Below are 26,689 nucleotides of genomic sequence, written 5' to 3' on the forward strand. Positions count from 1 at the left end.
ATGTTCACTTTGATATGTATCTTCCTGCTCCTACATCTCCCCCTCCTTGTTTGCACCACTAAGAATTATGACTGTGTTTTCAAAGTGAAGCCCAATGTATTCAAGGATGGAGATGTAGTAATTGGTGCATTATTCCCTCTTTTTACTTTGGTCATGCGGAACACAAGTAGTGATGAAGAAGCAAGTTTCATTCACATGCAGTAAGTGTATTTTTAAAAATTTATTCATTTTCTGTCTGATTGTCAGGATGGACAATGCCTAGGGGATATATGGGGACACGCACAGCCAATCTTTGTGCTATCTGGCATTTTGTTCTTCTCTCCAGAACTCTCCTAATTTATTTCTTCATGCTGAAATTTTTCTTCCTTAAAAGAAGAAAATATTCTCTTTTTCTTCCTTTCAGCCTCCCTTTCCCAGGCAGAAAGCTCTCTATTTTAATCCACCATCCTGTATCTGCCTCCATCTTTTCCTCAGTTCTCCACTCTCATCAGCTTAGAGACCTGTATCCCTCAGCAGCTGTCTCCACACCTATTCACTGAACCCTGGTCCATGCCTGAAAAAACATAAATGTAATTACCTGATACTTTTATGTACTGGCTGATTTATTCTCTCAGCCCAAGATGTCCATTACAATGTTTTAATTACTTATAAAATGGATGTAAACACAAAATAACTTTAGGATAAGGAAAATGTGTTACTATGTAAGATTAATGTCTTTGTGATTATATAATATATTTGGAATATGATTTTAATTTTTTAATGGAGGGTATGAAGTCATATACCTCAGGGCCACAAGTGCTACATCATAACCCTGATTGTTATGTACATTTTAAAGCCATTTAGGCATACTGTTAAGTAATACTCCAGAAGGTATCAGTAGCTTTTACTAACCTTACACCTTGCCTGAGAATGTTTTATCCATCACATTTACTAAATATGTGACTTGATTTCATGTGTAAAAATATTTCATCATTTATTATGCTGCCATTTCTTAATGTTAGTAGTGGGAGTCATTGAATTTTTATGTATTATAATAATAATATTTCATAATTTGTATTTTAGCTGTGTTTTAAGGCTTTTCTATTTCTAAGGATATTATATGTATTGACAGATAATTGTGTGCCTGTCATCCTAACAATATTCAGTGAGGTTTCTGCCAGTTTCAAATATCTTTCAATACATCATGTTTAAAGTAGAATGGAGCAGAAACTTCTTTTACTTTAAAGAGAAAAAAACAAAAACAAAATAACAAAAAAAGACAAAAGCAATGCACAAACCATACAAATGATACAGAATTTCAAAACAAGATGATAGGAAATCAATAATGGTTGTTGCATTATTTGTTGTTATCTTCAAAGTAGTTGCTCTGATTACCAGATATAGGTATGCAAGATTAATCAAATAATTAAAAATTAGGGGCTGGGGATTTAGCTCAGCGGCAAAAACGCCTGCCTGGCAAGCACAAGGTCGTGAGTTCGGTTCCCGGTACCGGAGAAAAACCAAAAAAAAAAAAAAAAAAACCAAAAATAATTAAAAATTAAGTGTTCCTTTCAATAAACTAATAGCAATTAGCAGTACAATTACCATAGCTATCGTGTGTGTGTGTGTGTGTATGTATATGTATTCCCCTTCTTTCTTTCTTTCTTTTCTTCTTTCCCTCACCTCAGTGAACATAAACTTTCAGTTTGAGGAAAAACTAAAATTATTTTGGCTTAGTCTTTCTTCTGTCCCTATATCCCCAATCTACAGCTTAAAAATTAACATGTCATCTGTATTTCTTCAGGAACTAGAGACTCTCCAAATTGTATCATGCCAAAATCTTGTAGATTAACAATTTCATGTTTTGTAATTGTTTTCATGCACCATTTATAAATTTATAATTGAAGAATTCATTATTTTTAATGATGATAAATATTTATATGTATTTATACATATTCATTTCAATATCTTCTATTCTTTTCTTCTGATATGTCTACATATTCTGATTTCATTACCATCCTGTTTAAAATGTTGTACTTAAAAAGTAATTGCTATTACTATTAAGGAAAGACATAGTCTTACTTCATCTTTTAAAATTATTTCTCTTAATTTCCTAAAGATTTGTATTGCCTAAAATAATGTTACCAGGATCATAAAAATCTCTTTTGGACATTTTTATTATTATTTTAATTTTACAGATTTAAGTAATAGTGTGATAATTCAATATATAGATACAGTGTTTTAAGGTCAAATCAGAATATTTGTATTAATGTTACCAGGATCATAAAAATCTTTTCTGGACATTCTTATTATTATTTTAATTTTGCAGATTTAAGTAATAGTGTGATAATTCAATATATAGGTACAGAGTTTAAAGGTCAAATCAGAATATTTGTATTTCTATCTTAAACATTTAGATTTTATATACACATAAATTATACATATTTTTGTGGTACAGTGTGATATTTCAGAATAAGTATGCATTGTGTACTGATCAAATTAGACTAGTCAAAGTTTCTAGCTCCCCATCATTAGTCTTTGGAGGCTTCATACTCCCCTCCGGTAGTTCTTACTAAAATATAAAATAGGTAATTATGAAGTATAGCCATCATGCTGTGATGTGAAACATGAATGCTTCTTAATTCTATCTCTATTTGAGTCCCTGTTACCCAGTCACCTTCTATTTTTCCCACTCTCACAATTGTTACCTTCCAAAAATCTTTATTATTCACTCAGATTGACTTTTAATCTTTCGTATATGTGAGATAACGTGCATTATTCATCTTTCTTTGGCCGAGTTGTTTTATATATCCTCCAGTTTCATTCATTTTACTTAGAATGATACAACATGCCTCTTGTGGCTAAATATTATTCCCATATTGCATTCTGCACATATATATGTGTATATATGCACATGTGACATATGTATGTGTGTGTATATATACATATATCTTGCATTTTTTAATCCATTCATCCACTGATGGTTGAATCCAGATTGACTCTGTATCTTAGCATGCAGATGTATCTTTTATATACTGATACTTCTTAACATATATCTAGAAGAGAAATAGCTGGATCATTCAGCACAGTTGCTCACATAATTTACATTCTCAATCATCAGAGAATAAAAGACCGCTTCCTCCACATCCTCACCAGCAATTATATTTTTGATAATATTATCAGAAAAAATTATGCTATTTTTAGTTTTGCTTTTTATAATGCCCACATTAAGCAGGGTGAGATAATGTCATAGTAGCTTTGATTTGTATACCTCTTAAGCTAATTAATTTGAGGCCTTTTCCTACATTTATTGGACATTTGAATTTTTCTTTTAAGATATGTCTATTGAGATCATCTCCTGAATATTTAACTTTGGGGGTTTTTAATTATTGAGTTTTAAAAGTTTATTATGTACCTCAAAAGCTTGCAGAATTTTTCTCAGTAAGTTGCCCTTTTTCTCTGTGACTTTTTCTTTGCTCTGCAGAAATTTGTTGATTTTGTTGTAATCCCATTTGTCTTGTTTTTGCTTTACTTTTCTCTGTTCTTTGAGCTTATCCAAGTAGTCATTGAATATTGAATAGTTTAAGTGTTTGCATTTTTTCTAATTGCTTCATAATTTCAGCCACTACATTTTGGTATTTGATTCATTGAAAGTTGAAATTATGAATTTATTTTTTACAAGATGAAAGATAAGGATCTAGGGCTGGAGATATAGCTCAGGGGCACAAGTGCTTGCCTGGCAAGCGCAAGGTCCTGAGTTTGATTTGTGGTACTGAAAAAAAAAAAAAAGGTAAAAAAGATGAGGGTCTAGTCTAGAAAAATTTCCATCAAAGAATAAGATATTTCATAAAGTAAATTTAATTGAATTCCAAATTTTCAGCAAAGTGAGAAAATTTTTCTATTTTAAAGAGAATAAAAAATAATAAAAACAGAAACAATGCAGAATTGCAAAAACAAGATAATATGAACTCAACAATGGTTGCTCTGTTGCATATTGTTGTCTTCAAAGCAGTTGTCTAGATTATCAAATATAAGCATGCAAAATTGGTCAAAAATTAAGCATTAACTGTTCCTTTCTATAAACCAATAGGAATTAGTAGTACAGTTATCTTAGCTATCTTATGTATGCATATTTTTCCCTTCCTTCTTTCTTTCTTTTCTCCTTTCCTTCATTCTAGTTGTTCTTTCCTTTTAAGCAGTTTCTTCCCCTTTCACAGTATCTATTATACCTTTCAGATTTTATTTCAGCCTCTTACACTAGGGAGACAATACAATGTTTACATATATGGGTTTGATTTATTTCACTTATGAGTATGGTCTCTAGTTGCATCCATTCACCTATAAAAGCCTTGAGCTTATCTTTCTTTATAGCTAATACTCCATTGTATAAAAATACCACATCTTTTTTTTATCCATTCCTCAGTTGATGGGCATTTGGTTGTTTCTAAGATTTAGCTATGATAAATTGTGTTGCTATACACGTGGGTGCACATATATTGCTATGGTACGATGTGATAAAATTTTAAGAGCAAAACAAGTGAATGACAAGTTCTATAAAAATTTTGGGTGAGCCATTGTGTAAGGCCCTTAGCAACATTAGAATGAAACGACTGGCTTTGAGCAGCTAAACATTGCGTGGGAATTGTGAGGCTGAATTACTCAAAGAAGTCAAATATATATTAATGATCCTGTGGACACTTTGACCTCAGCTGTGTACAACAGGCTGTTTTCTGTTGACGAAATGAATCTGAGTCCCCAGATTAATAGAGATCACAAGAAAGGGGGAAATGTGCTCATACTGATGTCACCACATTTGATTGGTTCCAGAAGTCAGTGAGGTTCTTATATGGAAAAAAAAAAAAAAAACACCATAAGCCAAGAGTACATTTTCTCCATAGATTACATTCATATAAGAACTGATGATCAAATATTACCAAATACATAGTGTAACACTGTATTGATTGTATGCAAAACAAAGTAAACAATATTAAGAACAAAAACAAGAGATTTGCACTACAAAGTCCTCATCCAGTATATTTACCAATATCAGAATGAAAATTAACAATTCATAAACTATTCAGCTAACTAAAGTATGACTTCATAAACAACTATAAAATTGGAAACTTCAAAATTATATACTGACAAAAATCTTATGGAAATTAGAGGTGAAGACTTCAAGTTTAATAATCAATAGAAAAATGGAGAACATACAACTAAATTTTAATCCTTAAAGAAATATGGAAGAAGCTTGAAAAAGAGAATAAGAAAGTCTTCAAACATGCAGAAAAATTCACTGGACATCTGTAAAAATTTCATGAGGAGAAATCTGGAAATTAAAGTGTCTGTGAATTGCTCATGTTATGAGAAAATATAGACACTTCAGAAAATTCATTTTTGTATACAGGATTAAACATAGAGGGATAATGTTTCTCTCACCTAAGTAGAGGGGACACAATAGAGTAATAAAATTAAGGAAAGTATGTCAAAAGTGGACAAGAGGTCTAGGCTTTCTATATTTTCCTCTTTGTTGATGTTATGAAATTCCACATCTACTTTAGTTTTCATGGTGCCAGATACACTTCATATGTCAGGTCCTTAGGCATACAATAGCTGTCTTTCTGCTATAAAACTGTCAACCCATATTTAGCAGATCTCTTTTATTGTCCCCTAAACCTCAGTTGAAATTATTCTCTCTCCTTTAGGCTTTCTTTAAAATGAGCATAATGACTGGGGATGGTAGCGCATGCCTGTAATCCCAGCACCCAGGAGGCTGAGATAGGAAGATCACTGCAGGTTCGAGGGTAGCCTGGGCTACATAGTCAGTTTGACTACATAGTCAGCCTGGGCTACATAGTCAGTTTGACCACATAGTCAGCCTGGACTACATAGCGAGACCCTTTCTCAAACAAAACAAAACAGTGAACATAATGATCTTGTTTCTTCATGAATAATAATGTCTAAATATGAGCAAATGTTTTGTTTCTGGAGCTAAGAACCGTTTAAAGCACAGTTATAATGAGATCTGTATTTCTGGTCATTACACTTGACTAACTTCCTCCATGTATGTGGAATTTAGTAAGGTTCTTCCAGAGCTTAAGCTGTTGTTAACTGCCTACACTATAAGTTCTTGTCTTCTAAAAGCCAACTTGTGCCACAGGTACCTGGAATTGACGTGCCCATTTTTTAACTGTAACACTGTTATTGTCACCTTGGACTCACATATGACCACATAGCAGAAACTTGCTTTTTTAAAGAAAAAAATATTTTTTCATGGTGGTGGAGGGAAGAAGACCAAGATGAAAGTAACACCACCTTTCTTTCTTTTGAGGAGTTGTTTTCTGATTCAGAGATATTAATTATTTTGCTATGTCCACACAAGACAAATAAAATGAACTGTCTCTGGAATCTCAAAATAAAACCAATCACTTTATGAGAGATCCATTTCATGACCACATTTATTCCTTGTTACTTACATAAATTTCCACATTCTATTTTCATCTCATTATTGGGTAAGTTTTTAACATATTAATTTTGTGGAGAAACAAGCATTATATTTTTAAAAGATCACTGTATTAGATTTAAAGATAATATGACTTAGTCTGTGCCCTAAGGGATTTCTATGTCCTCCACTCAGGTTAAAGGCGAAGAACTACCAGTTTGTTCTGGCCTTGGTTTTTGCCATTGAGGAGATTAACAGAAATCCCCATCTTTTACCCAATATGTCCTTGGGATTTGACCTTTACAATGTCCCATTCATTGAATGGGGTGTGATGGATATTTCTTTCACTTGGCTCTCAGGCTCGGACAAAAGGATCCCTAATTATACCTGTAGAGGAGAAGGAAATTCTGTAGCAGTGCTTACAGGAATATCATGGGCAACATCTGCCCAGATTGGGACACTTCTGAAGCTCTACAAATTTCCACAGGTGAGAGTAGGTGGCATAAGGCAAAATGAAACTATATCTAACTTGGTGGCATTCTCAAGTGGCTGAATAGGGAGAAGGTAAGAGACTGGGTTTCTGTATATCTAAAACTGTGTAATCTAATTATATGTAATCAGAAATTTGATGGAGTTTGCAAATTACCTTTATTTGGAATAGTGAGGCGTGTGAGCTTAGTTTCAAACAAGAGATTTCCCAGGTAATCTGACTCTGTTGAACTTTGTTTTAGAAAATTCTCAGGAAGTGGGTTATTACTTTAAGAATGGGATGCAAACTCTTCCTTCACATTGTTTCAAGATGATTTTAAGGCACTACAGGACTGATTTATGTTTTAGGCCAATCCTCTCACTCATTATTTTTCCTATTTTTCTTTTCCCTTTAGCTTACCTTTGGACCTTTTGATCCTATCTTGAGTGACAATAACAAGTTCCCTTCTGTCTATCAGATGGCTCCCAAAGATACATCTCTGGTCCTTGGCATGGTCGACTTGATGATTCATTTTCACTGGAACTGGGTTGGGTTCTTTATTTCAGAAGACCAGAAAGGTATGGAGATTCTCTCAGACTTAAGAAGAGAGATGGACACGAACAGAGTCTGTGTAGCTTTTGTGGAAATGATCCCAGTCAGCAGAGTGTCATATTCTTCAGATGTCTTGTTAAACCATCACCAGATCATGAAATCATCTGCAAATGTTATTTTCATTTTTGGTGATACTGATTACTTGCAAGGATTAATATATAAATTAGGGCAAATCTTAATGACATGGAAAGTCTGGGTCATGAATTCACAATGGGATTTTGCCACTGCTCCAAGATATTTTATGTTAGATTCATTCCATGGAGCTCTCATTTTTTCACACCACCACGATGAAATCTCTGGTTTCACAAATTTTATCAAGACAGTTAACCCTTCAAAATACCCAGAAGACATTTACCTTGCACGCCTATGGTATTCTTACTTTAACTGCTCATTTTCGGGGTCTGACTGTAAAACGCTGGAGAATTGTCTACCCAATGCCTCCTTGGAATTGTTGCCTAAATACCTTTTTGACATGGACATGAGTGAAGAGAGTTACAATATATACAATGCTGTGTATGCTGTGGCCCACTCTCTGCATACGATGCTTCTTCATCAAGCAGAAATTCAGCCAATGCAAAATGGGAAAGGTGGAGGAGTTTCACCTTGGCAGGTAATATCTCTTCCATTAGAAGGCTCAAATTGTCAGAAAATTTGCTTTCTAAAATGATCATACGACCTCCAAATAAGTTTATTATTCTTTTCCCAAAAACACATGAGGACTGCATTTCTTTCATTCTCAGGATATAAGTCAAGGCCTGTGTAGAACTAGTCTTGAGAACAATGTGCCATTGGTAAGAATGAAATGTGTTTTAAGTCACCATCAATGTTTTATGTTGTAAGTGATCCCAATATATTGTCCAGTTAATGATTTCCATATGAAAAACCCAGATTTTTCCTGTGGTTTTCTTAATTAACAAGTGATCAAATAGTTCCCCCCAAAACTAAATCCTGCTAAGTATTACCTCAGATATTTTATATAAAGGATCTCAGCTGGGTGTGGTGGCACACGCCTGTAATCCCAGCACTTGGGAGTTTGAGGTAGGGGGATCGGTGTGAGTTCGAGACCAGCCTGGGCTACAAAGTGAGCTCAAGCCCAGCCTGAACCGCATAGCCAGATCTTGTCTCAAAAAGACAAAAATAAAATAAAATAGAATAAAAATAAAGGATCTCATTTAATTATACACTGTATACTAACAGCCTCGTTTTGTAAAATACTACTCGGGATATTCAGAAAATGAATGGGAATATCCATATTTTACTAAGCTATTGAAATTTGCTGGATTCCCACATCCACTGATTATTTAGATGTGCTTAAGTAGGGTTTTCTCTGTCTGTCTCTGTCTCCATCCCCACCTCTGTCTCTGTCCCTGTCCCTGCCCTGTCCCTGTGCTGCTTCTTTTCGCTCTCTCTCTCGTATTTTTGCCCAGGTTGGCCTTTAACTTATGGTGATTCTCCTGCCTCTTGGCCTTCCAAGTGCTGGAATTACAGGAGTGCACCACACCCAGGTGTGGTTTTCTTTTTTAAATTTAAATTTATTAGTACCTGTGTTTTTTTTCTTGGCACTGAATACACGCTTAGAAAAATTGGAGTAGTTCCATTCTCCACAGGATTTTATTTGTTATATTTCACTGATGCCTAGTGTAAAGTTGCATTATGAAGCCAGAACTAAAGACAGTTGGGGCTTAACCTAATCTGGGTTTTCCATCTTAATTCTGGGACTGGGTCATGTTTGTGTGATGAATTTCTTTTAGCTGCACCCATTTCTGAAGGATATCAAATTTATCAATCTTGCTGGAGACCAAGTGAATTTGAATGACAAAAAGAATTTGGATGCAATGTATGACATTCTGAACTACTGGAATTTTCCACAAGGTCTTGGACTTATGGTCAAAGTAGGAACATTTTCCCCACAAGGTCTCCATGGTCAACAATTGTCTTTATCTGAGGACATGATAGAGTGGGCCACAGGAATTAGGAAGGTGGGTCAAATCTAGTTACCTTGCTTTAAGCTAAATATAAATAACCAAAATTTTATTTTGGAGTTTAGGTTTTAGTTCTTCACTCAGGTGTCACGCAGTGTACGTATAACAACTACCAATTTAAGGGATTTTCTTTTGCACTGACTCTGGTCTATTATAAATTAACGTATTTATTTCCCAATATGTTTTTATGTGTTAATATGCTTCATCATAATCTATACACAGCCTCTGTGTTAGCTTTTCATCATTATGACAAAATACTTGGGTCAAACAACATACTCCATGGCCAAATGCTTCATTGCTTACTATCTGTGGTACAATACTACAGTAGGAATGTGTGACAGAGAAACCTATTTACCTCCTGGATAATCTAGGTAGCAAAGAGGTAGACAGGACGGTATCTGAGTCCCAGTATTCACTTTGATAGAATGCTTACAGTGGCCTAACTTCCTCTAAGCCCTACAAGTTATAGGTTTCATGAATTCCCAATGACATCTTGGAGTGGGGACCAAGCCTTTAACAAACAAATTATTGGAGGATATTATAAATGAAAGCCATAGCAGTACTCAAGTAATTAAATATATGACAATACAAAATTATGTTTATTAATGGCCTAACTCTCTAAAGAGTGTAGTTTTTGTGTTAGGTAGAACTGTGAAGAGTTACCAACACTTATCTGCCTTTCTTCAGACTCCATGCTCAGTGTGTAGTGAAAGTTGTGGCCCAGGATTCAGAAAAACACCTCAGGAGGGAAAGGCTGTCTGCTGTTTCGATTGTATCCGCTGCCCAGAGAATGAGATTTCTAACGTGACAGGTAAGTTCATTCCTATGGAGAAATTCTCACCTCCCCTTGATAGACTCCAATACATTCAAGTAGATAGAAAAACTGTAGAAGTGGACAGAAGAACCAAAATTCTGTCTTACCTCAGTTACTAAATTGTTATAATCAATAACATTTCCACACAAAATAATACACTCTATGGTTCTTCAGACACATATTTGATAGAATGTTCTAAACACTTTCAGGCATTATTGTTTCAAGAAAACCCCTTTCACTCTCCACATTAACATGAGTTACATCACCATAATTGAATGTAACAGACTTTACTGTGTATCTACCCCTTGTCTTCTTTAAACTACTTTTGGATCACATTAGAGATACGGATCTTACACATCTTTACTTTCCCAGTACCCAGCACTGCTGCTGACACCAACCAGGTGCTGGGAAAGATTGTGTTTATTTTAATATATAGATCTGTCTTTTGTGTACTTGAGGCTTATAGAGCTGTGGGTCTTTTATTCATAGATTTTATTTTCTGATTTCATCTACTTCCATAAGACTAAGAGACACACATAATTATACAGAGTCAAGGAAGTGTCTTTACTCTGTAATATAGAGATGACAGAGACTTATATAAATGTGCATCATATATATATATTTTTTTGTGTGTGTGTGAGAGGGTGACAAAACTCAGAGCCTGCATCTGAGAAAAAACAAAAAATCTCAGTAGTGCAATATGTGAGATGTGATCCAAAAATATGCTAATTGTTTAAAAAAATTATTACAGTAAAAACACATTGCCATTCCACCTTTCTTTGACTACACTTATTGCATCATTCCTGGTATTTTTCTGAAGCTCTTCTAGATATATTGTTTCATGAATGTCGTTAGTTGCACTGTTGTGGCTTCTTCAGTGTCCTGGGCCTATTCAAAACTTTAAATTTTCATGGTAATATTGACAATGGGAATAGCCAGAAGTTGCACCATACCAGATCAGGTGATTAAGGTGGATGAGGATGTACCATAATTTTTAGGTTTTGGTTGTGTTTTTGTTTTCATTGGTACATGTTTACAGTACATCATGATTATATTCATCATGGGGAATTGACATAATATTTCTCAATTTGTTTTAAACTTCCTCTTCTCCCCTCTCCTCTCCTCCTCTCCCCTCCTCTCTCCTCTTCTCCCTCCCTTCCTCTCTTGGACTCCTTCATATATACGATCCCTTGGTGATGTAGGTACCTGATGCTCATACATATCACTTGATAATTCTCCCTCTTTTTAAATCTCATTCCCTCCCCCTCCCTCCCTACCTCCCTCCATCTCTATGTTCCCCTTCCCATATGCCAGAGATTCACCTATTTCCTATTGTCTATTTTTATTTTGCACATTATTTATATATTGGAGTACTCATATAAGAGAAACCATATGTTGTTTAAGCTTATGTATCTGATTTACTTCACTTAACATTATGGTTTCAAGATGCACCCATTTAACTACAAATGGTTCAAGTTTATCCTTTCTTATGACAGAGTGGTACTCCATTATATGTACATAGCACATTTTCTCTATCCATTCATCTGTCTATGACATTTAAGTGGCTTTCAAAATTTAGTTATTATGAATTGTGCTGCTATAAAGATGAGTATGCATGTATCACTGTGCTGTGATGTCTTTATTGCTTTTGGGAAGATACCTAGTAAGGGAATAGCTAGGTCAAATGGAATTTCTAATTTCATTCTTTTGAGGAATTTTATTCTAATTTCCATAGGGTTGTACCAATTTACACTCCTACAAACAATGTAGAAGGGGTCCTTTTCTCCCACAGCTTCTCCAGCAATTCTTATTGCATTTCTTAAATTTATGTATTTTTTCTGGAGTGACATAGAATGTCAAAGTTGTATTAGTTTGCATTTTTCAAATGGTCAGTGATGTTGAGTATTTTTTTTATGTATTTATTTGCCATCTAAGAAGTGTCTGTTCGTTTCAGGTACTCATTTTTATTGGGTCTTAAAATTTGAGGAGTCTATTTTTTTAGTTCTTTATACATTTTAGATATAATTGCTTTGTCTGATGAGTAGTCAGCAAAAAAATGTTCTTCCTATTCTGAGGGTTTTGTATTCACTTCATGGGTGGTTTCCTTTGCTGTGCAGAAGCTTTTTTTCTTTTTTTTTTTTTAAAATTTATTTATTTATTTTATTTTAAAAATAAAAGGAGGAAAATATTAACAGACAGTCAACATTTTACAAAATAGCAAAGGAACAGTACAGACAGTACAGAGTTACATGCAGAAGCTTCTTAATTTGATGTGATCGCATTTGTTTGTTTCTGGTATTATTTCTTGCACAACCTAATGTTTTTACCAGCCAGCCTTTCCCCTGGAGATCACTGAGCAGAAACATTTACCCCTTTTTTGATCATGCCTCATAAAGACACAGAGGAGGACTTCCTGAACTGCTTCAGAAAGTGGAAAGAATGGTGAGACAAGGGTGTCTGAAATGAAGGGGAGTGTTTTGAGGGCATTAATGACAATGTGTTTTTTCCATAATAATTTTTAAAATTTACATATTTATATATTTTGAACATACCACATATAAATGAAGTCAAATCCATATTTGAATCTTTTCACACAATTTTAATGATTACCAACAACTTTATTGGTGAATACTTTATCCTAACTATTAACACATATTAATTTACAGATTGATGGGACTTCCTGAGGCATTCCCATAAATACATATATCATGCATCACTCATGTCCACCCTTCTCCCTCCCACCTCTCGTTAGCCTCTCCCCACCAGTGTCTAATAGTCCCACTTCAGCTTTCAGGTTCTCTCTCTCTCTCTCTCTCTCTCTCTCTCTCTCTCTCTCTCTCTCTCTCCAAATATGAGAGAATGTGGTAATTTTTTCAGTATTTGTCTTATTTCACTGCGCTTAATATGATATTCTCAAATCCCACTTATATCTCTGTAAACAACAGGATTGCACTCTACGGCTGAATAATAGCCTCTATATACCGTATATTTGCTTTGAACTCATGTGTTAGTGTGCACCGAGGCTGATTCTATACTTTGGTTATTGCGAATAGTGCCACAACACGCATGGTGTATGCAGGAATCTCTTTGCTATTCTTACTTCTTTTCCTTTGGTTACCTATCCATGAGTGAGATAGCTGGATCCTATAGAACCACTGTTTTCCATTTGTTGTGGAATTTTTATAACTGTTGTATCAATTTACAGATTGATGGGATTTCCTGAGGTGTTTTTCATAGCTGTTGTACCAATTTACAGTTCTACCACCAGTGTACAAAGTGCCTTACTACTAGTTGCTATTAGCTCATTGAGAGGAAAGGTTTATGCCTATATTGTTTAATCAATTTTTCATGCCTATGTCTTGTAATATGAGCAACTACTTTGAAGATAACAATACACAATGTACTAACCACTGCTCCTGTCCTATAACCATTGTTTTTATTGTCTATTTTTCTTTTCTTTAAAATAAAAAAGTGCTTTTTCAGGTCATTTGCACATTCTAGGGTTGGTTTACTTTGTTTTAATATTAAGTGAGTTTTTTTCATATATTTGGGTTATTAAATTTGTGTCCAATGTGTAGATGGCAAATATTTTTTCCTGGTTTTTTTTTTTGGTTGTTTTCTTTGTTCTACCAGAGCTTTTTTATTTGATGAAGTTCTATTTCTGAGCTCTTTTTTTTTTTTTTCTGTTCATTTACATTCCTAGTCAGGGTTGTAATATTCTGATGTGTTTCCCTTATATTTTCCTCCTGTAGTTTCAGAAATTTCAATTTTAAAATTTTCTTTTATACATTTGAGTTGATCTTTGTACAGCGATCTAGTTTCAGTCTTCTAGATGTGGCTATCCAGTTCCCCCAGCACCAGTTTTTGGGGAAGCCATCCTGTCTCCAATGTATGGTTTTGGCAACTCTGTTGAGAATGAATTGACTAAAAAGGTGTATATTCTTTCCTCGGTCCAGTATTCTATTTTCTTGCTTTACATGTCTTTTTTATGCCAGTCCTATGCTATATATGTTACTGTGTCTCTCTCTGTGGTGTATTTTGAAATCAGATATTGAATTGCCCCTAGTGTTGCCTCTATTCCTCAGAATTACTTTGTCTACCTGGAGATTCTTATACTTCCATGTGAATTAGAGGTTTTTCCCCCTACATTTGTGGAGACTGGAGATTGTAGTTCATATCTTGATGGAAATTGCAAAGAATGTGATTTTTCCTTTGAGTGATATTGCCATTTCAACAATGTTAATGCTCCTAATCCATGAACATGAAAGGATTTTCCACATTTCAGTATTAATTCTTTCATTAGCATTTTGTAATTTTTCCTTGAAGATATTATCTATGCCTTTATTTAGTTTTAGTCTTAGGAATTTCTGATTTCCTCCTTAGTGAGTTCATTATTGATGTGTAAAAATATAGTGATTTTTGTGTATTGATTTTGTGCACCATTTTATTGAATTTTTAAATTTTTCTGAGAATAAGGTATTTATATCCTACTTTTTCAATAGTGGTAGTTAGCAAAGGCTCAGAGATTGTTAATCCCCTCTCAACTTTCCAATTTATTTACATACAGTTCTTCAAAATATTCTGAAATGATCATTTGCATTTTTCTAAAATCAGTCGTTATATTTTAATTCTAATATTTTTCTTAGAGTAGTGTATTTCTTTTCATTAGTTCAGCTATAGGTTTTCAAGTTGTTTCTCTCTTCAAAAAAAAAAGAATTTAAGTCATTTGTAGAAAAATGGATGCAATTTAAGATAATAATGTTAAATAAGATAAATAGATACACAAACTTAAATATTACATAACTTCTCTTGTGTGAGAAATGAAAAGTATAAATATACTAAAGAGCAAAATAAAAGGTAGGTAATAGGACCACAAAAGAGGTAGATGTTTCATAAATACCCAAGGGCTCAAAAGAGGGAGGGAGAAAGGAGAAGAGGGGAAGAGGGAAAAAGAATTAAAATATATTATGTATATGTTTCAGTTCCCAATGATGAATGTAATCATTTTTTTAAAAAATTTCCTACTTCATTTTCATGGTAGCACTTGTTCCTTTTAAAATTTTTTTAAAATTTATTTTTCAATATTAATAATTAATTGTTATACATAATGATGACATTCATTGCAGGGAATTTGTGCCTATAAATAATATGTCTTAACCTTCCTTTATTCCCATTCTTCCACCCTCCCTTCAACACTTCTTTCCCTCCCAATTTAGAAAAGTATTGTTTCTATTTTTTTCTTCTATTCCCTTTCTTTTTCTTTTCCCTTCCCTTCTCCTTCACTCCCTTGTTCCCTTCCTATTTGAATGGATTCTTCCTACTTCTCAGTGTCTATCCCCCATTATGCTCTTGGTTTACCATTTGAGTTTCTAACACCAGAGAAACAATGCAATATTTAATCTCGAGTGTGCAGTTTATTTCACTTAATATTATGGTCTCACAGTGCATCTATTTCACCTAAAAACAAATCAAGTTTGTCCTCTTTATGGCAGAATACTGCTTCATTGTATAAATATACCACATATTCTTTAGCCATGCATTTGTTGATGGGGATAGGGGCTGTTTCTAAGATTAACTGATTACAAATTGTGCTTCTATAACGTGGTGCATATATCACTGTGGTATGGTACTTTTAAATCTTTTGAGAAGATACCTGGAAGGGGAACAGCTGGGTCAAATGGAACCTATATTTTTAGTTGTTAAAGGAATCTCAATACTGATTTTTATTTGGTTGTACCAATTTACATTACCACCAGCAATGGAGAAGGGTTCCTTTTCCCTATAGCTTTGCCAGCATGTGTTATTGGTTGATTTCTTGATGATAGCAATTTTTCTAGAGTGAAATGGAATCTCATTGTTTTTTAAATTTGCAATTCTCAAATGACCAGTGATTTTGAATATTTTTTTTTCATGTATTTGTTTATTGTTTTTTTTTGTTTTTTTTTTTTGGTTTTTTGGTTTTTTCTCCGGTACCGGGAACCGAACTCACGACCTTGCGCTTGCCAGGCAGGCGCTTTGCCGCTGAGCTAAATCCCCAGCCCCTTGTTTATTGTTTATACTTCTTTGTCTGAGGAATATCCATTCATTTGAAATGCCCATTTTTGGATTGGGCCTTTAGATTTGGAGGTCTGATATTTTTGAGTTTTTTATGTATTCTATATGTTAGTCCTTTGAGGAGTAGCTGGTAAAATTTTTTCCCATTCTGTGGGTTATCTTTGAGTCTGTTAATAGTTTCCTTTGCTGTGAAAAACCTTTCAAATGTCATGTGATCCCATTTGTTAATTCTTTTTAATAATTCCTGTGCAGTTGGGGTTTTGTTCACAAAGCCTTTGCCTATGCTTATGTCTTCAAGAGTTTTACCTAGTTTATCTCCCAGCAGATGAAGTGTTTCTGTTTTAATGTTTAGATGTTTGCTCCATTTCAATTTTAATTCAGTACAGTGAGAGATATGGATCTATAATGAATTTTTGGCATGTGAAAAACCAGTTTTCCCAGTACCATTTGTTAAAGAGGCTGCCTTTCCTCCAGTGAAGATGTCTAGCCCCTTTGTCAAAGATAAGGTGACTGAGTGTGCTTGGAGATGTTTCTGTGCCTTCTAGTCTGTTCCATTGATCCTTGTGTATGTTTTTTGGCCAGTACCATCTTGTTTTTAACAGTGTAGCTTTACAGTATAGCTTCAAGTGAGGGATTGTGACGTCCCCTGCCTTGCCCTTGTTACCCAGAAATGCTTTTGTTATTTTGGGTCTCTTCTGACTCCATATGAATTATCAGATTGCTTTCTGTAATTCTGTATGATGTTGGTACTTGACTGGGATTACATTAAATCTATATAACAGTTTGGAACTATGGCAATTTTCACTATACAGTATTCGCTCTGACTATCCATCAACAGGGGATAGTTTTCCATTTTGTTAATTCTGTTCCATTTCCTCTTTAGAGTATTATAGTTTTCAATGTTCAGATCTTTTATTTCTTTTGTTAGATTAATTCCTAAGTTTTAAATTTTTTATGCTATTTTGAAAGGTGTGGTTTCCCTAATTTCTCTCACAGTGAGTCTTTTATTCATGTACAAGAATGCTATTGATTCTTGAGTGTTGCCTTTGTATATTGCTATACTGCAAAATTTGGGTATTAAATCTAGGAATAGTTTGGTGAAGATTTTGGGGTCTTTTATGAAGGGTATCATCCCATCAGCAAACAATGATATTTTAACTATTTTTTTCCTATCCATATTCTTCTTCTTCCTTTTCTTCTTCTTCTTCTTCTTCTTCTTCTTCTTCTTCTTCTTCTTATTATTATTATTATTATTACTATTATATGTTTTGAGACAGGGTCTCTATATGTGGTACAGGCTGGACTTGAACTCACTATATAGTCCAGGTGGACCTCAAACTCTTGGCAATCTTCCTGCCTCAGCCTCCCAAGTGCTGGGACTATGGGCATGTGCCATCATGCCTGACCATAGTCCTTTTATTTCTTTCTCTTATCTAATTGCTCTGCCTAATGTTTCCAGAACTATGTTGAATAACAGTCATGATGGTGGGCATCTTCATCTTGTTCCTGATTTCAGAGTGAAAACTTTCAGTTTTTGAACATTTAGTATGATGTTGGGTGTTGGTTTGTCATATATGGTTTTTATGAGATTGAAATAAAGACATTTTATTTCAATTTTCTTCAGGGTTTTTGTAATGAGTGGGTGTTGGGCTTGGCCAAGTGCTTTTTCTGCATCTATTGAGATGATCAAGTGGTTTTTGTTCTTGGCTCTGTTGATATGGTGTATTACTTTTATTGATTTGCATATGTTGAACCATCCCTACATCTCTGGGCTGAGTCTTACTTGGTCATAGTGTGTAATCTTCTTGATAATTTGCTGCATTCTATTTCCCAGTATAGATTTTTGCATCTATGTCTATTACAGAGATTGACCTGTAGCTCTCTTTTTTGCTTTGATCCTTCTCTGGTTTTGATATCAGGGTAATTCCTGCTTCCAAGAATGAGTTTGGAAGTATTGCTTCCCTTTCTATTTCATTAAAGAGTTTGAAGAGTAATGGCATTAGAGCCTCTCTAAATTTCTTGTAGAAATCATCTGTGTATCCATCAGGACTTGAACTTTTCTTTAGTGGTAGTTTTTTATTACTTACTGAATTTCATTGACTGATATTGGATTATTTAGCATTTTTATATCTTCTTCATTCAGTTCTGGAAATTTATATGTGTCTAGGGGTCTGTCCATTTCTTCTGAGTTTTCATTTTAGAGTACAGGTTCTTGAAATAGGTATTGATGATGTTCTAGAATTTTGCAAGATCACTGTGATTTTACCCTTTCATTCTTGATTGTATGTGTTTGAATATTTCTTCCTTTTTTGATAAGATTTCATAAGGATTTGTCTATTTATTTAATCTTTTAAAGAACAAACACTTCAATTCATTCATTTGTTGCTTTGTTGCATTGTTTCTTTCAACTCAGCTACATTAATTTCAGTGCTAATCTTTATAATTTCCTCCCTGATATGTAGTTTGGTTTTAACTCACTCTTCTTTGAAGAGCTTGCAGTTCAACATTAGGTTATTTATTTGAGTTCACTCTGTTTTTCTGATGTGGGAATTCACTGCTATAAATTTCCCTCATAGAACTACTTTCACTGTAATCACCAATAGAGTGAAAAGACAACCCACAGAGTGAGAAAACATTCTACCTAACTGTCCCTCAGAGGACTTATATCTAGAACATATAAAGAATTGAAAAAACTCAGACCCCCCCAATTCAAAAATTCAATCCAAAAATGAGCATCTCAGATGAAGAAATACAAATGGCAAATAAATACATGAAAAAATGTTCAACGTCATTGTTCATTGAAGAGATGCAAATTAAAACAACACTGAGATTTCATCTTACCCCTCTAAGAATGGCTATCATCAAGAAATCAACCAACAACAAATGCTGGAGGGGTCATGGGGGAAAAGAAACCCTTCTCCATTGTTGGTGGCAATGTAGACTGGTGCAACCACTTTGGAAATCAGTCTGGAGATTCCTCAAAAAATTAGGATTAGAGGTTCTATTTAATCCAGCTATTCCTCTTCTGAGTATTTTCTCAGAGGAATTAAAAAATCATACCACAGTGATATATGTGCACCTATGTTCATAGCAGCACAATTTGTCATAGCAAAACTTTGGAAACAACCCAAATGCCCATCAAATGAAGAGTGGATAAGAAAATTGTGCTATTTTTATAGAATGGAATATTACTCATATTATATGATCTTCTTTGTCTTTTTTCTTTTTTTCCTTTTTGAGACAGGGTCTTGCTATGCAGTTCAGGCTGGCCTTGAGCGTACTTTGTGGCCCAGGCTGGTCTTGAACTCACAACGATCCTCCTGCCTCAGCCTCCCGAGTGCTGGGATTATAGGCATGTGCCACGATGCCCAGCTCTGTCTCTTCTGATTCTTCTTGAATATATTTTGTCTGTAAATAGAATAACTACCCCGGCTTTTTTCTGGGTTCCTATTGCATGGAGTATTGTTTTCCATACTTTGACTTTTGGTATATGATTTCTTTTTGTTTTAGATGTGTTTCTCATATGCTGTACATTGTGAGATCTTGTTTCTTGATTCATTCTGCTAGTGTTTCCTTTGATTGATGAGCTGAAACGATTCATATTGATGGTTATAACTGACATATATAAATTTACTCTTGTCAAATTAATTTCCTGTTGATGCTTCCCTTTTTTCCTTTCTACTTAACTGCTTGCTTTGCCTGGTGGATTCACACTATTGGAATTCTTGGAATTGGTGTCTTCATTTTCTCTTTCTAGAATACCCTTCAGAGCTTTGGAGAATGCTGGTTTGGTGTTCATGAATTTCAAGTGTTCTTCCTCATAGAATTATCTTATTTCTCCATTAATTTTGAAAGGTAATTTTTAAGGGTACATCAGCCTGGGCTAGAGGTTGTTTATCATGGACTGATCAGGCCCACAACTCCCAAACAAGTGGATGACAAAGGCTTAAGTAAAACAGACAAATGGTATGGTTTTAGGGCTCCAAGAGGATCAGATCTTCTAGGGAATGTGAGATTCTCTGGGGTTGAGACAAAGAACTTCTCTGGGTGGCACATATTTGTTTGGTTTTCAAACAAAGAAAGGGGTACTGAGGAAAATGTGGGAACTGAGCAGGACCTTGGGAGTCAGTTCAAAGACTTCCCCAAGTAGTACATTATGCTAACTAGGAGACCATCTTATTTCCAGGTTGACATTGACCCTAGGAGTGAGATGCATGCAGTTACAGTCTCTATTTAGTTAATTCAGGTTGAAACCAGACGTCCTCAACTGTGGCCTTATCTTGTCCTTTGAGGCTTCATGGCCTCACAGGCCATTACATATGATCCATAGTGGTTCACTTACTATGAATCTGCCACCCATCTCCACACAAGGGGGCCTGGGCCTAGAACAGACTCACAAGCACACATAGAAAGCCAATTTGTTTTATTTTATTTAATTTTATTTTATTTATTTTTTTTGGTTTTTTTCCAGTACCGGGAACCGAACTCACGACCTTGCGCTTGCCAGGCAGGCGCTTTGCCGCTGAGCTAAATCCCCAGCCCCAGGCCAATTAATTTTAAATCCTGCTCAGAGCCACTTCATAGTGGTCTCCATCAGTTGTTTTCTTTTAGGGCTTTAAATACTTCACTCTAAACTGTCCTTGATTAAAGATTTCTGTTGAGAACCCTACTGTAATTCTGGGTTTTCTTTTATAGATGATTTGTTTCTTTTCTTTAACAGTTGTTAATATTCTGTTCTTGTGTTGAATTCCTGGACTCTTTATTATTACATTGGTGTATTTTTTTCTTTTTCTGGTCCTGTTTGGAGTTCTATATGCCTATATATATATACACATATACATATATATATATACATATATATATATGTTCTATATGCCTCACTTATTTGTATGTCTTGAAAAAAGAAACAATAAAAATACCCAGATGAACAGAAAAAAAAGAAGAGAGCAAAGAAGAGATAAAAGGGAAAAAAATTTTTTTTTGAAGTAAAATAGCCGAAATACATGGCAAGGAAAGAATATTAAAATCTGGAAGGGGGGAATGTATCAATCACTTTCCAAAATAAATTCATTATTTACAAAGTATGTGAGCAGCACACTCTGACGTTACTCCAACAGGGAAGACTAGCCCATGTTAGATGACAAGAGTTTCCTCAAACGCTGTTCATGTTGGCCCATTACTTGAATGTAATCATGATAGTAGTTATTTTGTTGAAGGGCCTGAAGTTTGTATCCTATGTTAAGGCAAAATAACAGTCTTCTTGTAACCTGCAGGGGGTACATAGGAGTTACAATCATAACTCAGCCTCTATAACACTTCTACCTTGACAGCAAAGTTTTTCTGACAGGTTGTGAATGTATTCAATGCAGAGAATCTTTATAGGTGTGGTTCCACAATAATTATTTTATCCTCCATTGTTATTGTGAAGATGTCTATGTAGAAGCAGTCCCTTAGATGCCTTCTTACTGTGCACACCTTGGAACAGGCCATTAGCTGAGAAATTTTATCACAACTGTTCTTTGAGTCTAAATATCTGTGAAGGATAGAGCAGGAATGCGCCATTATTTGGGCTACAGATTTCCTGAGCTGGAATGGAAATCTAGTTCAATGACAGATCACGTGTCCAATGTACTAATGTACATCAGTCTGTGTACAATGCCTTGTGCACATTCTCAAGTTCCACAAAACTATGCCAAAAATTTTTTTTAAGTCAGGAAGACAAACAAGGGAACAAGTAAATGCAAAACAAAATTTTAAAAATTGAATTGAATAAAATGAAAAAAGAAGAAATAGACATTAAAAAGAAGAAAAAATATTTTGAAAAGGAAGATATATTAAAAAGCAAAGGAACATAGAAGAAAAGAGAAAAACTTTTAAAAGAGTGGACAAATTTCTTCCTCTCTGAGGTTTTTGAATGAAGGAAGGAGGTTGATGATAGCAAGAAAACCTTTTCTCCATATCTTCTTAGGCTGTCTAACCATTGACAGAGTGATAGCTAAGGATTTTCACACCCCCAAGTCTTTCACTTTGCTTCCCAGAATCCTGAAATTAGAAAAACGCAGAATTTTCTGAACCCCAGAGAACTAGATCAGAAAGTAGAACCCTGCTCAAGAGTGTTCCTGAATATAACACTTCAAAAATTGCTAGAGATGCAACAAGCATCTTGTCTAAAGCTACTCACTGACTGAATCATAGATATTTTCTCTCCTTAAACACTGTGTGTGCAAGGTGCTGGATTCTGTCATAGTCGACTTTCTAAGGACTCTCTTTCACTTATAACCATGCTGAGGAGTTACTCTCCCTAACTAGCTATGTTGCTCTATAATAGGTACCAAGGCACTCTGTTTCTTTTAGAAACTGAGATTCCCCAATTCTGCAATTTTCTACTCTTAAATTCTCATGTTCTTGTAGTACCACCTACCTCAATTTACAGGTAGACATATGCTCCTTTGCTTCTACAATGAGGATACAGTGTTGAATGGTGGGTGTCTCTTTTCATCATCTTGTTTTCTTTCTGAAGTTTTTCAAATCTTCAAGAATAGAAAATACACATTTTTCTATCAAATACTACCTATGTGTAGTTTAAAAATCCTTAATAATAGTAGTGCTATTAATATGTCAGATGAATTAATTATGGGATAAAATCTGAGGATTAACAGAACTGGCAAAACATAGTACACTGTGAGTTTTTTAATATGCAGGGAATAAATTGAACATGATGATACGTGCCTGTAGTCGTGGCTATCCAGAAGTCAGAAATGGGAGGGTTGCCTGAACCCAGTAGCTTGGTCCAAGCTTGGAAAGCACAGGACAGGAATATTCTTTCAAGAAAGAAAAAGAAAGGGAGAGGGGGAGGGAGACATGAGGAGATGTGAGGAAAGATGTAGTTATGGTGGTGCATGACTGAAACCTAGCTCCTCAGGAGGCACATAAGGAAGGATTGGTCACTAAAGTTAAGCCTGGGAAATATAGTAAGATGACACTGAAAATAAATTGAAAGAACATTTACAAAAATTAGTCACTGTAACTGAAATATATAATGAAAATGAGCACAGGAACACAGCAGGGAAAGCTGACTAAAAATGAATATTAAGATAATGTATTTCTGGAATATTTTGCATGCCATAATTGGTACTTTGTAAGCAATCAAATTTGTGATCATAAATGGTGACATGATATAACTATCAATACTGGGGAATTTTTAATATTTTGACATTAGCATGTTAAAACATTTCACAACATGTGGTATGGTTCCAATTCTTGTTTTGAAATATATTGTGAAAATAAAATAGTTCATTGTATAGGTGACTTATGTACATTTCTTTTCCCAGATTTGGTGTTTGGCAAGTTCATAAATATGTTATTTCTGCATGTGTGAAGAACACTGTACCCACAACAACATTACATACTTGTGCATACTTTTAGAACTTTATTTCCCAAAACCTGAATGTTTCTGAAGTCTAAAACATAAATTATAACGATTCTAAAAGTATAAATATCACTGATCAAATCTTCTGAGATAGAGCTAAATCTATCTGCACATATGTCTGCATATATAGATATATGTAATTTTGTATATAAATATTACTTTATCAGTTAATAAAGACAAGCTGCAATTCTACAAATAAAGAATTCACCACAAGCTAGAAAAGATGGGAAACTACACATTCAATGACAAAAAGGAAGAAATAATTAACATCAACATAATATTTTTAGGGCCAGGGATATAGCCCAGCAGCACAAGGGCCTGCCAGGCAAGTGCAAGGTTCTGACTTCAATTCCTGGTAGCAAAAAAACCCATAATATTTTATAAAATAACAGAAAAACAATAAGCAAAGCTAAATTTTATTCTACTAAAAGCTAAACTTGATCCAGGAAGAACACTGATCAAACAAAAACCGCAAACCATCTTATGTAGTGAAACTCTGTATTGTCTCTAATGTTTTTTCTAATTATTTTTTTTTAATTCTCTTTAATGGTTTGAACAATCTTCCATTCTTACATGTGGTAATCTGAACAATTTAGCTGAAGATAACAATTTGTAATATAACAACAACTGTTAATTCCTATCATTTTGTTTTGAAACCTTGTATCATTTTTAATGTTCTTGCTTTGTTTTGTTTATGTCTGTAATGTTGGTATTTTACTATTGTTCTTTTTTTCACTACTCTGTTTAAAATACAAAAAACATAAACCACAAGAAAATTTTTAAATGCCCACACAGAAAAAAGAGGGATTTGTAGCTATCAAACAATAATTATTTACATGATGAAAACTTGGTATAAAAACTTTACATTAATATATAGAACTTCTATTTGAAATTCACTAATTTTCAAGCATATAATGATAACAAACTACCCCAAGAAGAAACAAAAATGCTCACTAAACCTTCCCTCCTTAAAGTTGGTTTTCTCAGGTACTTGGTCACAGTGAAAGTAAACTAAGGTGGGCAATATAAATTTGTTTTTATTCTCTAACAATCATTATTTGGGGTGTGTACCAAGCAACAAAGAAGAATGATTTGGCTAATCTAATAAGCTGGTGCAAAAAATTGGGGCAGTGGATGTAAGCAAATGCTGAGCCTGGGCTAAAGATAATTTGAATTCTTCACCAGATATGGATCAGTGTATAAAATGTCCAGATCATCAGTATGCCAACATAGAGCAAAACTTCTGCCTCCAGAAAACAGTGACCTTTCTTGCCTATGAAGACCCGTTGGGGATGGCTCTTGCCTGCATGGCCCTATGCTTCTCTGCTCTCACTGCTGTTGTTTTTGGAGTCTTTGTGAAGCATCGAGACACACCCATAGTTAAGGCCAATAACCAGGCTCTCAGCTACATTCTGCTCATCTCTCTCACATTCTGCTTCCTCTGCTCCTTACTCTTCATTGGTCATCCCAACATAGTCACCTGCATCCTCCAGCAGACAACATTTGGAGTTGTGTTCACTTTGGCAATTTCCACTGTCTTGGCCAAAACTATTACTGTTTTTCTAGCCTTCAAGGTCACTGTACCAGGCAGAAGGATGAGGCAGTTCCTGATTTCAGGGGCACCTAACTTTGTCATTCCATTGTGCACTGTGATCCAACTAATCCTTTGTGGAATCTGGCTGGGTACTTCTCCTCCTTTCATCAACATGGATTCACACTCTGAACATGGTCACATCATCATTGTGTGTAACAAAGGTTCAGTCACTGCTTTCTACTGTGTTCTGGGATATCTGGGCTCTTTGGCCTTGGGGAGTTTCACTCTGGCTTTTCTGGTCAGGGACCTGCCTGACACATTCAATGAAGCCAAATTCCTGACATTCAGCATGTTGGTGTTTTGTAGTGTCTGGATCACCTTCCTTCCTGTTTACCATAGCACCAAGGGAAAGGCCATGGTGGCTGTGGAGATATTCTCTATCTTGGCCTCCAGTGCAGGACTCTTAGGTTGCATCTTTGCCCCCAAGTGCTACATTATTTTTTTAAGGCCATATAAGAACTCTCTGCATGGCTTCAGGTATAAAACACATTCTGGCAATAATAAGCTTTCTTAAATTTTAACTCATGTGTTTTCTAAATTAGAGGGCTTGAATATAATTCCACAATGTTCTAATACTTTTAGGATAACACAGAGTATTTTCTGAAATAAACATATGAATTTTTTCTCTGTCTACAATATTACAGTCAGTAAAACATGGACCCATCATCTTATCAATATTTTATTCCATTTTTCTTTGTGATCCTTTTATGAGCAATTTTGCTTTTCTGGCCTCATTTTGTTGTAGAATACTTCTTAATATAGCTTTCCTTTGGACTTTTAAACATATGTTAAAAGTTCACTTCCTGGATACCCATATATGTTTCATTCTTTCATTTATTCATGGTTACCAAATGATTACAAACCATTTATAAAAGCATTCCCTAATTTCCATGTTTCTAATATACCAGATCTTTTTTTGACCTCTCAATATATTTTGTTCATCAAGTTTAATTTCTGTTTTCTGGTAGAAAAATAAAATTGTTTTGTTGAATCAAACTAAATTTTACCTGATGGGACCACTTTACACAAAGTCCTTACATAATGAAATGCTCACAGCATTCAGCTTTAAGATTGTTTTTCTAACAGAAAGCTGAGTGTCAATCACACTGGCCAAGCTTCAGGTAATCACATGGGCAACCAACTGTTTAATTTCTTTTGAAATAAAGCAATTAAGCTGGGTGTGGTGGTGCAAGCCTGTAATCCCAGAACTTTGGAGGCTGAGGCATGAGGATTGTTGTGAGTTAGAGACCAGCCTGGGCTACAAAGTGAGCTCAAGGCCAGCCTGAACTGCATAGCGAGACCCTGTCTCAAAAAGAC

General features: G+C 34.8%; 1 protein-coding gene across 1 annotated transcript; it reads left to right on the plus strand.

Annotated features, from left to right (window-relative positions):
- On the plus strand, positions 1–25,886 carry LOC102025832 (vomeronasal type-2 receptor 116-like). The gene is made up of 6 exons (XM_013515917.1): positions 1–200; positions 6,614–6,905; positions 7,303–8,109; positions 9,251–9,478; positions 10,169–10,292; positions 24,964–25,886. Exons 1-6 carry the CDS (start codon positions 1–3, stop codon positions 25,884–25,886), a joined length of 2,574 nt encoding a protein of 857 aa, XP_013371371.1.
- The last annotated feature ends 803 nt before the right edge of the window (positions 25,887–26,689 follow it).

This window comes from Chinchilla lanigera, unplaced genomic scaffold (assembly GCF_000276665.1).
Source record: "Chinchilla lanigera isolate Chin_1 unplaced genomic scaffold, ChiLan1.0 scaffold00031, whole genome shotgun sequence".
Taxonomy (NCBI): domain Eukaryota; kingdom Metazoa; phylum Chordata; class Mammalia; order Rodentia; family Chinchillidae; genus Chinchilla; species Chinchilla lanigera.

Excerpts from the sequence above, each read along its gene's own strand:
- LOC102025832 (XM_013515917.1), top strand. The coding sequence starts at position 1 with ATGTTCACTTTGATATGTATCTTCCTGCTCCTACATCTCCCCCTCCTT. Across the intron at positions 9,479-10,168 it reads GGGCCACAGGAATTAGGAAG|ACTCCATGCTCAGTGTGTAG; the intron begins GTGGGTCAAATC and ends GCCTTTCTTCAG. Across the intron at positions 10,293-24,963 it reads TGAGATTTCTAACGTGACAG|ATATGGATCAGTGTATAAAA; the intron begins GTAAGTTCATTC and ends ATTCTTCACCAG.